Source organism: Galeopterus variegatus, unplaced genomic scaffold, assembly GCF_000696425.1.
Source record: "Galeopterus variegatus unplaced genomic scaffold, G_variegatus-3.0.2 Scaffold54, whole genome shotgun sequence".
Taxonomy (NCBI): domain Eukaryota; kingdom Metazoa; phylum Chordata; class Mammalia; order Dermoptera; family Cynocephalidae; genus Galeopterus; species Galeopterus variegatus.
In genome coordinates, this window is record NW_007726165.1 from 984,496 (window position 1) to 1,002,474 (window position 17,979).

Below are 17,979 nucleotides of genomic sequence, written 5' to 3' on the forward strand. Positions count from 1 at the left end.
AAAAAAAAAAAAAAAAAAAAAATCCAGGATATGAGGGAGGAAATTAACAAAGGGATTAATAGCTTAAAAATAATGTAGCATTTTAATATAGGTGTTTACAAGTAAAAATTTTTCTCTAAGCACTGCATGAGCCCTGCATTCTACAAATTTTAATATGTTGAACTTTGGGGTCGGGGGGGGGGGCCCTAACTGGATAGGACTGGTGTCCTTATATAAGAAGAGTAAGAGACACCAGAGGGCTCGCTCTGTGTATGTGTGCATGTGCCCAGAGAAAAGACTATGTAAGGATGGAACAAGAAGGTGCACTGTGAAAGTTGAGGAGAGGAGAGAGGCCTCACCAGAAACCTGTTGGTACCTTGATCTTAGACTTCCAGCCTCTAAAACTGTGAAAAAATAAATTTGTCATTTAAGCCACCCAATCTGCAGCATTTTGTTATGACAGCCCTAGCCAACTAATATAGAACTATATAGGACAAATGTTTGCTTGTGAAAGAAGAGATTAAGTATATACAGTTTACCCTTAAACAGAGTGGGGGTTAGAAACATTCCTCACTCGCCCTCACAGTCGAAAACCCATATATAACTTTTGACTTCCCCAAAATTTAACTATTTTTTAAGTAACTACTTCCTTAAGTAGTAGTTGAATTACTGAAAGCTTACTAACAACCTACTGTTAAGTGGGCTACTGTTTGGTCAGGAATGTCATGAATTCATTTACTGAAAAAGCTCCATGTATAAGCAGACCTGTGCAGTTCAAACCCATGTTGTTCACGGGTCAACTGTATACAAAAATATATACATATATTTATAACAAAAAGCAAAAGCACTTTAAGGGCCGGCCCGGTGGCGCACTGGAGAGTGCGCCGCTTGAGAGCGCAGTGGCGCTCCTGCCGAGGGCTCGGATCCCATGTGGGGACCGGTTCCCGCTCACTGGCTGAGCGAGGTGCGGGCGCAACACCGAGGGTTGCGATCCTGTTGCCAGTCCCCGATACGGGCGTGACACCGAGGGTTGCGATATCGTTACCGGTCAGTAAAAAAGACAAAAAGGAAAAAAAAAAGCACTTTAAGATATTTAAATAACAGTACTAATACATGGATAAGAGAACTAAAGAAGTAAAAAAAATGACAATATTAGAAAAAATTACAGTAAAAAGCACAAAGATTCACTAATGAATGAAAGGAGAAATCAAACTACAGCTCTGAAATTACAAATTAAATCTAAAAATAAAAGTATTATTGGGTGTTTATAAAAATTCCATTATATGTAACATTTTTATAGTTATCTACTGCACACACACCCACACAAAATACACTTGTACTTCAATGTACATCCAAATTAACTGCTGGATACAAGGTCATACTAAGAAATAGAAATGAAGATAAATATACAATGCTCTGTATTAACCTCTGATGCTTAGACATCTGGGGCCTTATGTTTCTGGAGAAAATGTCCCCCCAACACCCCCACTGGGGGGGGGGCTAGCCAATTCCTAGACATAGTCTCTGTGGGCATGCCTTTCCTATGCAAACCAACCAATCCAGAGCCCACCCCCACCCCCCACCTCCTCTACACTCACACTCAGGGCCACTACTCCCTAGTCCTTACCACCCCAGGGCAAGGTACCAGACAACTAGGGACAACCCTTGTGCCCTAGAGCCCACTGAAATTATTCAAACTAGCCAATCCTAAACTTCCTTACCCTGGCTTTCCTGTTCCTTCCCAAAGAAACCACAATAAAGGCTCTTGCCCATGTTTCTCCCTGTTCCCTCTGCTTTGTGACCCACCCTGGTGCTTCTCCATGTAGCCTCCATGGCATTGCATACCCCTTCCTCTTGAGAACTGTGAGTAACAAAGGATCTTTTTAACAGCTCTCTTCATCTATTGGCCTCACCATACCTGAATAATAATAAAATCTACATTTTTTTTTTTTTAAATTTTTTTCCCTTTTTTTTTGTCTTTTTTCGTGTCTGGCAACGGACCGCAACCCTCAGTGTCGCGCCCGTACTGGACCAGGACCGGCAACGGGATCGCAACCCTCGGTGCTGCGCCCACCCCTCGCTCAGCCAGTGAGTGGGAACCGGTCTGTATGTGGGATCCGAACCCTCGGCGGGAGCGCCGTCGCACTCCCAAGCGGCGCACTGTAGCAGTGCGCCACCGGGCCGGCCCCTAAAATCTACATTTTAAAACACTGCCTTGGATTACCCAGTTAACAAATGTACAGACATTTAAAAAAATACATTAACAGCTACACAGAAAACTTTAAAATATTGATGGATAACATCTCACGAATCTTACTCTCTTGAAGGTTGAGTGGAGGATTAATGAGATTATCTAAAGTTCGAGGTCCATGTTCAGATTGTGGTGCTGAAAATCCAGGGATTAAGCATGAAAACATCCAAAGCTGTTCTTTGCTACAGTTATTCTGAAGAGCTTGCAACCATAATAAGAAAAGACGAACACCTTCCCGCCTAATCTAAAATAAAATAGAATACAACGAAAACAGTATTTTTATTTATAAATGGAAACACTTTTTTTAAGAACAGAGATCTCCTGAAAATGATTACAGAATGACACTTTGCAAAAGAAATTAAGGGAGATGGGAGAGGATAAGGGACAGCTACTTTGGCTTTTTACTGTTATCTAAGCACCTAAACAATACCCCGTACATAGAAAACAAATATTTGAATCAATGAATGAAGGTTCTTCCAGCAAGGGAGCAGGAAAAGAGAGAGAGAGGAAAATTCAATCTCTGACGAGCAAAATACAATGTTCTTCACTAATCTAACCTCACTGGTAGCTTTGGAAATTACCCCATCAAAGCTTTGTTAATGGGTACTGTCAAAGCTATTTAACTGCTGCCACTTTCATGGTTTAACCAGATAACAGGAGAAAGATATAGGAGAAAAATATTCCTTTGTACTATTGGACCCAAGCCTTGATGCCAAAAGTACCTATAATATGTGACTTTACCTAACACACAGCACGATGCTTGTAGAATGGGTAGATTCTCTTAACACAGCTCAATGATATAAAAAATAATAATAATAATAATTTTTTTTATATATCCCCTACTTTCCTCTCTACAACTAGTGGCATGTATGTTCTACCCAGTTTTTTAAAAGTCATAGAGAATAAATATAGTTATATTATACCTTTAAGGAGTTTCCTGTGTGTAGTAGTTTCTTTAAAATCAATCCTGGAAAAAAAAATATGATTTTAAATATTCACATCTTATCTATTTTTAAATGTCAGAGTTCTCGGTCAGACTTGAAAACACTTTTAAACAAGTCCTTGGCAACCTCCAAATTGTTCTTGGTGACTTTGACATCCCTCTGGCCACATTGGAGACCAGAGCAACATATAAAAAAATCACCTTTTCACCACATGGTTTATTGCAATTAATCATGATTTATTTAACTGACAAACCTAGGCCCCAAATTGCATTTAACCCAACAATCTATTGTGTATCTCTTATATCAACTAAGAATATAATTTAAAAAAATACTTTCTCTATCACTAATACAAATAAAACCCACTGTAGAAAATTTTCATTTAGTTAACCACATGAACATCCATAACTCTAATACTTAATAACAAATATTTCCATCACACTAATTTCTTTTCATGTCTCGAAAAGTCATCAACATTCTTTTTTTCTTTTAAAATATGAAATATTTCAAACCCACAATAAAATACTAAAAATAACATTAACGAAGACCTAGAGGCCACTAATCAATTTGAATAAATCTAAACCCAAATAATTTTCTTCCTTTCTTCCTCCAGAGGAAACCATTATTCAGATTTTGGTATTAATCATTTCTAAAAATATTTTTATATTATTACTACTTATTTATAAATCCATAAAAAATTTAGAATTGGTTTATGTATTTAAAACCCTTTATAGATGGTATCATACAAAACAAGCCATTTGTAAGTTGCTTTTCATATCTAACATTAGCTTCTGAAGTTTATCTATACTGATCTATGTAGCTCTAGTTAATTCTTTTTAACTGGTATATACTATTTCATTCCATAAATATACCACAATTTATATTAGGACATTTGGTTTGTTTTCAAATTTTGATATTACCAAGAATACCATAATAAATATTCTTTTCATAATTGCTTGTACAGATGTGAGGTTCCCCAGAATATATTATATAAGCAAGAAATTACTTACTTTCAACTTTACCAAATATTGGGAAATTCTCTCCAAAGCAGTTGTGACAATTAACAGTATAATCAGCTGCATATGGAACTGCTCTGATACCACATTGTTGGCAGCACAAAACACTGACAGATGCTCTACTATTTGACAATCTGATGAGTGTTAAATATCTGAATATTGTTTCCATTTGATGTTTCCTAGTGACATCGAACATCTTTTCATTTGGCCATTCAAATCGCTGCAAATTGCCTGTCATGTCCTTTATACATTTTTCAAATGGGTTCTCTTTTTTAAAAAAAAAAAAAATGAGTTTCTTATATATACTGACTACTAATTCTATGCCAATTCTATGAATTGGAAATATTTTCTCCCAAATATCTCAGTCATGTTTTTGTTGTTGAGTGGGATGGTACTAAAGAAATCCTTCCATACCTTAAAGTTACAAAGATAAGCCAAATATTCTCTTTAAGTAGGTTTAAAATGTTGCTTTTCACATTTAGGTCCTGAAATCCACCAGAATTTATTTCTGTGTGTGGGAGGAATAGAATTTGTTTTCTTCCAAATGGACAGCCAATTGTAGTACTAACTCTTTCAGGGTTTATAATGTTCAAATAAACTGAAATGTAATTGTTACCATATTTCAAGTTTCCATATATAAGCCTAGGTCTTCGGCTGACCTCAATGTTATTTTCACTAATCTTTCTTTAATCTTTTTCAGGTCCAGTCCTGCACCAATAACACTGTCTTTATTATTATAACTTTATAATATATCTTGTTATTGGGTATGGAAATAACCAACACAATCACCCTCCTTCTCTGATTTGTTATCCTTCCAAATGCTTTGGCATTGATTTTCCATATACATTTTAAGATAAACTTGCCGGGATACATTAAAAAATCCCTACAAGAATTTTAAGAAAGATTTATTATCTTTATAATATCAAGTCATGAATACTGAACAAGATTCCATTTACTCAAGTCCTTTCTTGCTCTTCAATAATTATATTACTGCCATACATTAATCTAATATTTTTAATGACTACAGAATTCTTTGCAAGCACACTGGAACATTCTCCAAGAGAGAATGTTCTGGGCCAGAAAATACCTTGATAACTTTAAAAAGACTACAGTCATGTAGAGTTTGTTTTCTGACACAAAGGATTAAGTCAGAAATTACAAAAGAAAGAAATCTATGGAAACAGCAAATATTTGAAAATTTTTAAAATAAAAACACTTAAATAACCTACGGGTCAAAGAAGAAACCAAAAGGGACATTTAAAAATATTTTCAATTTGTGCCCATAAAAGGAGGAAATTTTATGTCACATGATGACACCTCAGGTACCTTCACTTAAAAAGAAATTGACATATAATAAGGGTTGAAAGAATTGTGTATGTCATTAACATAGAGCTTGATCAATTATGATACAGGGAAAAATGCATTCATCATTCATGCTGGGAAAGAGAGCTCAGTGTATAGTCAAGTCATTGTCCTCATTTTCCTTAATGCTACTCTTTTCTTCCTCCTTAAGGCAACTAGGTACTATAATATCAAAGTTAGCCAATGTTTGAACTTTATATAAATAAAATTATATGACATGTAAAAAAACCCCCAAAAATATTTTAAACTAAATAGTAATTAAAACACAATATATTAACATATATACGATAGAGCTAAAGCAAAGCTTACAGGGACATTTATAGTTTTAAATGCCTCTATCAAAAAACAAGAAAGGCATCAAATTAATATCCTATGCTTACATTTTTAAAAACTAGAAATGGGACAGCAAATCAAACCCAAAGCAAGCAGATTGTTTTTATAAAATATAAAAGTCTACAATGGAAATTAATGAAATAGAAAGCAGAAAAAGTATAGAGAAAAATCAATGATACCAAAAGTTAGTTCTTTGAAATGATCAACAAATATGACAAATGCTTAGCCAGACTGGCCAGTAAAGTGAGAGAAGACACAAATTACCAAAATCAGGAATTAAAGAGGAGACATCAGTACCGACCCTATAGGAATTAAAAGGATTGTTACAAGGGAATAACCTGAACAGCTTTATACCAATGAATTAGACAACCTAGATGAAACAGACAAATGCCTAGAGAAAAAAAATTATCAAAACTGACACAAAGAGAAATATAAAATCTGAAAAACCTGTAACAAGAAATTGAAGCAATAATTAGAAAAGTCTAGGTTCAAGTAGCTTTGCTTTTGAATCTTATCAGATACTTAAAGAAGAAAAATATTACCACTCATTCACAAACTCTTTCAGAAAATAGAGGAGAGACAACTTCCCAACTTATCTATGAGGCTATGGTTATCTTGGTATTAAAGCCAGATAAAGACATGACAAGAAAATTACAGAGAAATATCCTTCATAAACACAGAGGCAAAAATCTTTAACAGAATATTAGCCAAGTGAATTCAGCAACATATAAAAAGGACTATAAATGGCAACTGAAAGAGATTTACCTCAGGGATGGAAGAGTGATTTAACACTTGAAAATCAATTAGTGAAATTTATAATATTAATAGAATAAATAACAAAGCCACCAATGACACTGACAATGATCATAATAACAGATTCAGAGAAAAGCATCTGACAAAATACAATGCACATTCATGATTAAAAACTCTCAAAAACTAAGAATAGAAGAGAGCTTCCTCAACATGATAAAGAGCACCTACAAAAACACTATAGTTAACATCATACATAATGGTGAAAGACTGACTGCTTTCTCCCTAAAATCAGGAATATCGTAAGGAAGTCTGCTGTTGTCACTTTTACTCAACATTGCACTGAAGCTATAATAAACAAAACAGAAAGAAAGAAGAAACGAAAGGTACCAGATTAGAAATAAAAAATTAACTGCCTTAATTTGCAGATGACATATTCCTATAGCAGAAAATCCAAAGGAATCTATAATAAAACAAATAGAAAACAAGTTACATAATATACTACAAACAATACAAATGTCTATTAATTGGTGAGCAGATAAACAAAACATGGTATATCCATACAAAAGAATACTATGCAGCAATAAAAAGGAATACTGATATATGCTATAACACAAACAACAAAAAATTATGGTAAGTAAAAGAAGCCAGATACAAATTACTATAAATTGGATGATTTCACTCATATGGAACATCCGAAAAAGACAAATTGATTCAGGACAGAAAGCAGACTGGTGGTGGAAACAGGAATTGACTATAAATGGGCTTGAAAGAATATTTCTGGCTGATGAAGATGCTTAAATCTGGATTGTAGTGACTATATCTATTTACTAAAAATCATTGAATTGGTTATTTATATGGGGAAATTTTATCTATGTAAATTAAACCTCAATAATGCTAGTTTTAAAAAATCACCTAGAGTCATTGATTTATTTTTCCTTATGCATGTAGTGGATTGAATTATGTTCCCCAAAACTCAGAGGCTTGAATTGTGTTCCCCAAGTTTTTTATATATTAGAAACTTGGTCCCCTCTGTGACTGCTAAGAGGGTGAGAAATTCTATATGGTAACTGAAAGGTGGAGCGTTGAAGAGGTGATTAGATTTTAGGACCATGACATAGGAATGGATTAAAAATAGTGGTCAGGGGATGGTTCTGAGAGCTTTAAAAGAAGAAAGAGGAGAGTCTGTCTTTCTCTGTCGTTAGCTCTCTGCTCTCTCTCTGCTTGCACCATCTTGCAATGTGAAACCACTGGGTCACTGTTGCCACCACCAAGGCTCTCAGCAAATGTGTTACCTGGACTTTGTACTTCTCAGCCTCAGAAACTGTAAGCAATAAATTTTGTTCTCTTTATAAATCACCCAGTTTCAAGTATTTTGTTATAAGCAACAGAAATGGATTAACACAATCCACAAGATAAAAAAGAAAGGAAACAGAGTATAGGATTCTTCTGAGAGACAAAGAAAAAATGACCATTTATGTATTTTCTCAACTTACAAATGTTTATTGAAATACTGATAATCATGACAAATAGGTAACCTACAGGTCCATTGGAGATTAAAGGCTACATTACTCAGGAGATATAATAAATCTCTTAAGTTCATGTGTTTCAAAAAAAGGTTTCTTCATAGACCACTTTCAAGGACATTTTTACAATTATGAAATACAAAATAGGTTTTCACTCTTCTATTGAACACCTTTATCATGTGTTTATTCGCAATTCACGTCTTCTTTGGTGTAATGTCTATTCAAATCTTTTGCCTATTTTAAAAACTGACTTGTTTATTTTCTGACTTTATTGTGCTGTAAGAGTTCTTTACATATTATGGATTACATCATCTTTTGTCTCAAACTCTACCTAAAGAATTTATTCTAAAAGGCTTTACTATTTAGGATTTTGTCTTTTTTTAGCTGTTGCATCAATGTCCAGAATCCTTCTTGTTCCTGGAATTGATAACTGGGATGGCCTACCATTTCAAAGCCTCAGAGAAGATCTCAATTTATAGAACTGATTAGGAAAATTAGGGCCTAAATAAATCTATGACTCTCTTTTTTAAGAGAAACAAATACAGCTTTATAAATGAATATAAGGTCTATAACATTCTACTTTAATGATGTAGATCTAGTGGCTGAAAATTCCCCATGAGAAAAGGGGCATGAGAATTGCTAGCAATCAACCCTGACAACACTAAAACACAGAACCAAAGCCAACAACTGCCTACCCGCAGACTCTTTTTTAATCTGAAGGGGGAAAATAAGTCTTATAATGAGAGCTTGAGAGCCCTGTGGTGACAATGATTGTTGCAGAACCAGACTCGAAGTCAGCAATCATTTTGGCTTAGTTCCTGATAACGGAAAATCTGCAACCTTCTGCCTACTTGGTCTCTGAGAGTAATCCACAGCAGGGTTTTACTTTTCTTTCAGCTCTGTTTCATGAGCTGAGCAGCCTTTTTTTGGCCTTTCAAGCAGTAAGCTTAACCCCAGTCCCACCACTCTCTGGCCTTTTTTTTTGTGGAGCAAACTGCCAGTTCACACTGCTTGCTTTCAAATCTGGAGCCCACAGCTTCCGTTCTAATTGGCACACTGCATTTCTCTTCCACTTCTGATCCAAAGAGATATTTATCTTGATGCTGAGTCCCATTTTTGTTGTTTTATAGTTTTATCATCATTGCTAATATATTCGGAGTAAAGGAAGAGTGGATCAAAAAAACTTACTATGCTATTTTGACCAAAAAGCCTTCATCTATAATCTTTTTTATATTCTCTGTCAATTTGTTCCTGTATACTTTATTTTGTTTTACTAAAGCATAAACTATGAATTCATTTCAAATAACTAGCAGCCCATTAAAGAATGTACTATCACTTATTTCAAATGTGAAATGAATATTTAAGCTACTTACCAATACTATGAAACTGCCATCGCTGATGAATTCTTTCTGGAAGAAGTTGTAAAATTTTCTAAAAATCAATATGAATAAGACAAAGAAAAGAATGAAAAGCAAGTAATGAGTCCACATCCTGTGAAATGTGAAAAATGAAAGAAAGGGTTTACTAAGTCTTAAGAGTTTCATGTGTAAGAGATAGTATTACAAATACAATATAGTCTTTGCGCTAATGTGATAGTACTGGCATTATTTCAGCAATGTCATGTTGATCAATATTTGAAAACCCCCCAAAACAATAAGCAATACTAACAAAGACTCGGAAGAGGAAATTAACAAAAGTTATCTTTATACTAACATAAAAAGTAAGTGTATTTCTCCCTAATGATTAAATAGTAATTCCATTTCAAAATGTTTATTCACTATTCCTAGAATCTCTGTATTGTTAACATCACTGATAAGTTTTCAGTTATTTCAGACAGTATTATTTTTGATATTTTCTCTTTCTTTGAGTGGTTCTTTCTCCTGTTTTGATAAACCTAAGGAAAATATTTTGATTTCATGAAAATCCCACCAAATACCTCATTCATGTGAACCCAGAGGTACTGAGAAGCTATGATGTACGTAAGTGTGATAGCAAAATTAAAAAATTTAGGAGCGCTATAGTTAAGCTAACATATGTAGGTTTCCATTGGTAGGGAATAAACACTTTCTTATGTATAATGTTCAAAGTTTTGCCTTTTATTTCCTTTACTATTGTACCTGTGTGGATGACTCCGTATCAACAGCTACCTTACTGCTGAACTATGCTCTCAGTACTCATCCCCTTGCTGAATGACATTCGTGTGTATTTGGTGTTACTGCAGCTCTTTATTATTATTTAGTAGCACCACTAATTGAATGCTCATAGGGCCAAACACTAAACTAGCCACTTTATATATCAGTCTCTCATTAATCCTTGCAAACATCCCAAAAGGAGGGTTTATTATTCTCACTTGACAAATGAAGAAATGGGTTAAATAATGTGCTTAGGTTAGGAAGCTAGAAAGTAGAAGAACAGAGATTTCAACCTCAATATGCCTATTTCCCAAACCTATGCCTTTATACTATTTTAATTGAAAGATGGTATGCATATTTTATACTTCTCTACCTTTCCCTTGATACACCCTTCTTTAGTCTACCCCATATAAGAAAATGATAAAGAAATTATAAAGTTCTTTAGAGATAAATGCTGGTCCCACATGAGATATATAAACTTCTTTACCTGCGCCATATTTTTAACATTATATAATGATGCTTTTTATTTCAGAAAGATGAAATCATTTTATGATAAATCCCCTAGGCATATAACAGTTACATAAATATAACCTTTCAGGCAAGAATGTTTTGGGGTTAAAAAATAATTCTCCACTTGTATAAACCTTCCATGAATTAAAATTTTCATTGTTTACATACACACTGAATAGCAAACTAATTTTGTGTTGTCAAATGCCTTAAAACATAATCTGTGCTAAAAATAATACATTATATCTCAAAAACTACAGAATTAGCCAGGTATATTTTTAGGTTAAAAAATCTGATTTAGCTCTTGGAAAGGCTAGCAGGTTCACAGTGTTTCATTATGTGCTTTATAATTTCAATATATTCCTTTGTATGTTCCAAGAATTATTTTTGATAAAAAGAAAAAAAATTAGATTCACAGGCACTTACCTCAAAAATAAAAAGTATAGCATCCAATTCCTCCCTTTGAGACTTGTGACCTAAAACATTTTTACAGAAAAATATTTTAAACATATCATTTTGTCCTCATTGTTAACATTCACTTAAAAAGCTTAAAATATTTGAAGCATTTCATTTTTTTCCCCCAAATTATTTAGTAAAATATTTAAAGCATGGGCCGGCCCGGTGGCGCACTGGATAGTGCGCCGCTTGGGAAGCGCAGCGGCGCTCCTGCCCGAGGGTTCGGATCCCACATACAGACCGGTTCCCGCTCACTGGCTGAGCGAGGCATGGGGGCGACGCTGAGGGTTGCAATCCCGTTGCCGGTCCCCGGCCCGGTGCGGGGGCAACACTGAGGGTTGCGATCCGTTGCCGGACACGGAAAAAGACAAAAGACAAAAAAAAAAAAAATTTAAAGCATGTTCTATTCATTGTGTAGACAATATCATGGCATCTTTGTCTACTCTCTTGAGTAGTTAAATTTAGGCTCTACATATTTATGTCTAAAAAGAAATTGCAATATACTGTGGAGAACTTTAAACGAGGTCTGAATAAGAAAATACGAAAATTACTGCTCATACTTGATACATGTCCCTAAGGCAGAACAAAGAAGGTGAGATGAGGAAATCTGAACAGGGAAAAAGGAAATCTTTAAAGTCTTTGCAAAGTAAGGACATTAATATTAATCCATTAGCTGTCTTTCAAATACATGTCATTAGACCTATGACAATAGTGTGAGAGGGTATCAAAAAGATGTCTGATAAAAAGAAATTAAATAAGAAGAAAATTCTAATGTCCAAAGGCCTCTTTTTAAGTTAATATTCATGACAACTGTTGGAAATACCAACATAAGCCAGAATAGATGTTAACATCTTACCTTTCTGTTTAAGACTAGCTTCAATAGTCACAAAATTTTCAAAGAACACATAGTATATATGTGAAAACTGTTGGTCAAAAAACTGTTTAAGATCAATAGATTCTGCATTCTCTGAAAAATAAACAAAAAGTTTTCAGTGATTACTATTTACATATATGTGAAATCATGTTTAGCAAATATTTATAATGCCAAGTTTCCTTCAAAGGAAACTTGAAGAACTTTTCCTAAAATTCTATCCTATTAAAATATTTGAGATATGTACTTATATATCTATATCCTTGTTCTCACAACTGTAGTATTTAGATTTTAGTTTTAATTTTAAAAGCTGGTCAAGTTAACATAATCTTTGTTTCTTAAAAGAAAACAATGCTTCAGAGATTTATTCAAAAATTAACCATACCAAAAAAAGAAAGTAAGATGTACTTTCAATTCACAGATACAGCTTTCCTAATTTCTCCCCAAGACAGTTCAAAAATCAGTGTTTCTAAGAATAATTGATGATGTCTGAAATGCATTTATTCAGTAAATAGGTATCTAACAATAGGCTTTGTAAATAGGCATTTAAGGATTACAGAGTTTAGGGACACTTATTCTATTTCATGGAATGCTGTGTTGCCTAATTCAAGAATCACACAATAAAGCCAATTGAGATCTTTAACAAAATTTATTGTATTTTGCCCTTGACAGTTTGGCATCCATGAAGGGACCTGAAGGAGTCTGCTGATGACTCCTGAGACCCCTTGAGAAATGCAGAAAAGGTGCCACTAACCCCCTCTTTTGGGGGACCACTGTCTTCCGCATGGAGCCCCAAGAGCTCTAAGCTCCTCTCAGGTCTGAGCAACTGCTCTCTTTTGCATTTGAGCTCCCTGATCTCTTTGGCTTTTGGGGTACCAAGGGTTAGTTTGTGCTATGAGAAAACATTTGACCTTCGGGTACCAGGGATTAGTTTGTGCTGTGGCAGGGAACATGACCTTTGGGGTTTGTAGCTGACTATTCACTGGCAAAAAGACTGCTGTTTTAAAGGTAACTGACAGCAGTTACAGTAAGGTTATTACTGCAGAGGTGTAAATTCTTGCTTTCAGAATTCACAGGGATAAGTTTTCTCCTCTTCATTTCTTCTCCTTTGAGCTGAGTTAAGAAACATCATTGGCTAAGTTGGTCAAGGAGATCTCAGAGCCAAAGCTATCTTGGCTCTGAGAAAACCAAGATCCAATGTAAGAATGTGTTGGGAAAATAGAATAATTTAATCAAGGGCCATCCTGTGGCTCACTCGGGAGAGTGCGGTGCTGATAACACCAAGGCCACAGGTTCGGATCCCACATAGGGATGGCCGGTTAGCTCGCTGAGTGAGCGTGGTGCTGACAACACCAGGTCAAGGGTTAAGATCCCCTTACCGGTCATCTTTAAAAAAAAAAAAAAAGAATAATTTAATCAAGTCTCCTTGCCTAAGGCACGGTTTGGGATGGTGTGGGTGGAGTTAGCACCGTGCGCAGTGCTGTGACTTGGCTGGCAGCTGCCACACATGGCCATGCTTTCCAACCTGCGGCTTCCAAGGACCTTTTTGCCAGTTACCTAGCTCATAGACCTGCATGTGAGGGGTCTGGGGACCCAGCCTGGCATGTGAAGGGATTGTTACCCAGTCTGTGAGCTCCAGACTCAGCCCTAGCTCTACGCTTGTCCCAGTCGGCAGGTTTAGAGAGAACCCAACAGAATGGGATCCTAATTTCTAAAGATCTGAGTACTCTGCCTTCTGGTAGGCCTGCCTTTTTCATGTATGAGAATTATGGCCCCTACTGTGGACTGCATGTACCCCCAAAATTCATTGAAGCTTAATCCCCATTCTAACAGACTTAAGAAAGTGGGAAATCTGACTACGGCATTTGAAAGGTGGGACCTTTAAGAGGTGATTGGGTCATGAAGACTTGCCCTCGTGAACAGATTCATTCATTTATGGTTATCAGGAGTGGTTCTCATGGCTTTATAAGGAGAACAAGTAAGTATGTGAACTCTGTTGCTCATGATATTCCTGGCATACAATAGATACCCTGGTAGCCACAAGACACTGTAGAGTTCCCACCAAAAAGGCCCTCACCAAATGCATCCCCCAGACCATGGACTTCCCAGCCTCCAAAACTGTAAGAAATAAATTTCATTTCTTTATGAGTTATCCAGTTTCAGATATTCTGTCATAAGCAACAGAAACAGGACTAATACAGTCCTGGAAGCTGCAAATATTTACAAATGGCAAAAATCTTACTAAAAATAATTCAGAATTATGATGGCCATTATGTAGAATGTTCCAAATGAATATCACTGCACTTTAAGACTGATCTTTTTATTGCCTCTCTTTTTTAATTGTCTCTTTAAAAGGATGTTCACAGAAGACCAAATAAAAAGCCTAGGCTACTAATTGATGAGAAAATTAAATCTACCAAGCTTTTTGATTAGCTACTATCCCAACCTGAAGACAAAAAGAAAGCTAAAGTATTTATAAGGGTTAGGCCCTCCAGTGAAGCAGGCAAAGAAAATGCTTTGTTTGCTTTATTAGTTATAGGGCTCTGCCCTGAAGTAAAAAATCTAATTCAGCAATGAGCTAAGTTGAAGAGACTGCCTATGGAACTAAATTGGTGTCCAAAATAAAACTTTCTGACACTTAGCTGGCTATTTTAGAATTCTATGTAAAAGGAAATTTACATCTATAAAGAAATCTCCTTTTGTAAAGACATCTTCCTCCCTGTACCTAAATAAACCACTAGAAACTTTTGCAATGGGGAAGACATTGACTTAAAGTTTACATAAGAAACCTCACCTTTGTTTAAATTGTTTTTTCTGGCCATCTTGTCTCATTTGGGTCTTTACCTATGCCTTTCTTTGGGCAAATAATACTGTGTAGATCTAAGTTCTGTAAATTGTCTACCTTGTTTTGTCTGGGAGTCATCCCTTTGGAAGTACAAATTTAGAGTTTCTGGCTAGCAGTTGCTTGGGGCAATGGAAAGAGTTGGGCAACCGAAGGATTGATAGTTTAATTGGGTACTAGGGGAGAAACTACTTAAAAACTGGCAAGTGAAGAATCTTAAAGCTGTAAGATCAGCTTCTGTCTGTGTGTCCATATGTCAGTATGTCCATGTGTATTATGTATGATTATTTCCCTACCAAAATATATGAAAGAGCTCTAATTAACTGGCTTAAAAAAAAGCAAGCACTTAAATCAAGTATTTTATTTTAAAAAGGGAAAAGAACCTAACTCAAATGCTTTCTAGTTCATGCAACTTGGGCAAGACTAGTTTACTATTTTGGGGTTAATAAAAATAGCTGGATCTTCTGATCAGAAAAACTCCTATTACTTTAGGGTTCTTGCTTAGGTGGTGACTGCCTAACCATTCACATGCTGTAAAAATGGTTAACAGGAAAATTGAGACAATGATTCGTTTTGTTCAATGTCTCATAGAATTTCCATGAACAGTTTAAGCACAGTTCAAAATATGTATACTAGGTATAACTTTATAAATGAACTATTCATAGTCTAAAAAATCTTTTTGGTAACTAAAACTTATAAGGTGATGTTAAGTCGTTTCTAAATAAATTAAAATACTAAAACATTAATTATTAAACAAGTTTAAAGTTTATACACATTGACCTCTTTTTTTTAATATGGCAGAGAAAAGCTATATACATTTGGGTCTGCTATTAAACATGAAAAAAATTGTTCTATGAATAAGTACATGTTTCTAGAAATTGAGAAATGTAGACTCATAAAATGTTGGTATGTGACTGTTAGGAAAATAGAACAATTTAATCAGGCCCTCTTGCCTTGGGCCCAGTTGGGGATGGTACAGCATTCTTTGTAAGCAAGCTGTGTGTGGGTAGAATTAGCATACATGCAAGGTGCGACCACCTTGGCTGGTGTCTGTCTGCCTTGGGTGTTGGCCTGGCACGCAGCCATGTTTTCCAACCTACGGTTTCCAAGGACCTGTTTGCCAGTTACCTAGCTCATAGACCTGTGTGTGAGGGGTCTGGTGACCCGGCCTGGTGTGTGAGGGGTCTAGTGACCCAGCCTGGCATGTGAGGAGTCTGGTGACCCAATCAGGACAACGGGCTTGAGGGTCTGTAAGCTCACCCAGCCCTAGCCGGCAATTGGCCCAGTTGGCAGGATTACAGGCAGGTAAAAGAGCTCGACAATTGGAGTCATCAGCAGGATTCCGACAGTAGCTGCAGTGCCAAAACTGGTGTAGTCAGTGCAGGATGCCGACATTAGCCAGTAGCCAGACAATTGGTGTAGTCTGCAACAGGATTCTGAGCAGGTACAGGAGCCGGAAGCCCTTGGAAAAATGAAGAAATGTGGCTACTTTTGAATATGCTCTGCCCTATGGCCACATTCCTGTTGACCAGGATCTGGTTGCTACTCACTGTACTGCAAGGCAGCATAAACCAGGCACTATAAAGGAAAAACCCTTGGGAGGGGGAGGAAATGTGGCTATCCTTGAGCATGTGGTGCCTGGTGGCCAGATTTTTTTTTTTTTTTTTAATATGTAGAAAAATTTATTTTTTATTTTTTTTTCTATTAAGAAAAGTCATTTTTATTTTTTTATTTTTTGAATTTTTATTTTGTCAATATACAATGTAGTTGATTGTTATGTCCCATCACCGAAACCTCCCTCCCTCCTCGCTCTCCCCCCTCCCACCCAAGTGTGTCCCCTCCATTTGCTTGTTGTAAGAACTTCAAAAAAAAATTGTGGTTGTTATATTTTCCTCTCCCCCGCCCCAGTTTTTTGTTTTGTTTTGTTTTGTTTGTGTGTGTGTGTGTGTGTGTGTGTGTGTATGTGTGTGAATTGATTCATTCACCTGTAGCTCCCTCCAATAAGTGAGAACATGTGGTATTTCTTTTTCTCTGCCTGACTCGTATCACTTAATATTATTCTCTCAAGGTCCATCCATGTTGTTGCAAATGGCAGTATTTCATTCGTTTTTATAGCTGAGTAGTATTCCATTGTGTAGATATACCACATTTTCCGTATCCACTCATCCGATGATGGACATTTGGGCTGATTCCAGCTCTTGGCTATTGTGAAGAGTGCTGCAATGAACATTGGGAAACAAGTATACCTTCGACTTGATGATTTCCATTCCTTTGGATATATTCCCAGCAGTGAAATAGCTGGGTCATATGGTAGATCAATCTGCAACTGTTTGAGGAACCTCCAAACCATTTTCCATAGGGGTTGCACCATTATGCATTCCCACCAACAATGTAAGAGAGTTCCTTTTTCTCCGCAACCACACCAGCATTTATCTTTCAGCATCTTTTGGATTTTGGCCATCCTAACTGGGGTGAGATGGTATCTCAGTGTGGTTTTGATTTGCATTTCCCGGATGCTGAGTGATGTTGAGCATTTTTTCATATGACTGTTGGCCATTTGCATATCTTCTTTAGAGAAATGCCTACTTAGCTCTTTTGCCCATTTTTTATAGGTTTTATTGTTTTGGGGTGTATATTTAAATCCTTAATCCATTTTGAGTTGATTTTAGTATATGGTGAAAGGTATGGGTCTAGTTTCAATCTCCTGCATATGGATATCCAGTTATCCCAGCACCCTTTGCTGAAGAGGCAGTCCCGACCCCCGTGAATAGGCTTGGTGCCTTTGTCAAAGATCAAATGGAAGTGCGTGGGTTGATATCAGGGTGCTCTATTCTATTCCATTGATCAGTGTCTCTGTTTTTATACCAGTACCATGCTGTTTTGGTTATTATAGCTTTATAGTATAGTTTAAATTCAGGTAGCGTTATGCCCCCAGCTTTATTTTTTTTGCTCAGTATTGCTTTGGCTATGTGTGGTCTTTTGTTATTCCATATAAGTGTCTGGAAAGTTCTTT

At 36.0% G+C, this 17,979-nt stretch overlaps 1 protein-coding gene across 3 annotated transcripts in view; it reads right to left on the minus strand.

Annotated features, from left to right (window-relative positions):
* Positions 1-17,979, minus strand: part of RALGAPA1 (Ral GTPase activating protein, alpha subunit 1 (catalytic)) — a 252,183-nt gene that overhangs the window by 197,814 nt on the left and 36,390 nt on the right. For all 3 annotated transcript variants that reach the window (XM_008573959.1, XM_008573952.1, XM_008573965.1), the window contains exons 2-6: positions 12,110-12,220; positions 11,224-11,273; positions 9,532-9,589; positions 3,154-3,197; positions 2,297-2,474 (exon numbers count right to left, since the gene is read on the minus strand). In XM_008573959.1, the coding sequence (XP_008572181.1) occupies positions 2,297-2,474; positions 3,154-3,197; positions 9,532-9,589; positions 11,224-11,273; positions 12,110-12,220 (441 nt within the window). The remainder of the gene's footprint in view (positions 1-2,296; positions 2,475-3,153; positions 3,198-9,531; positions 9,590-11,223; positions 11,274-12,109; positions 12,221-17,979) is intronic.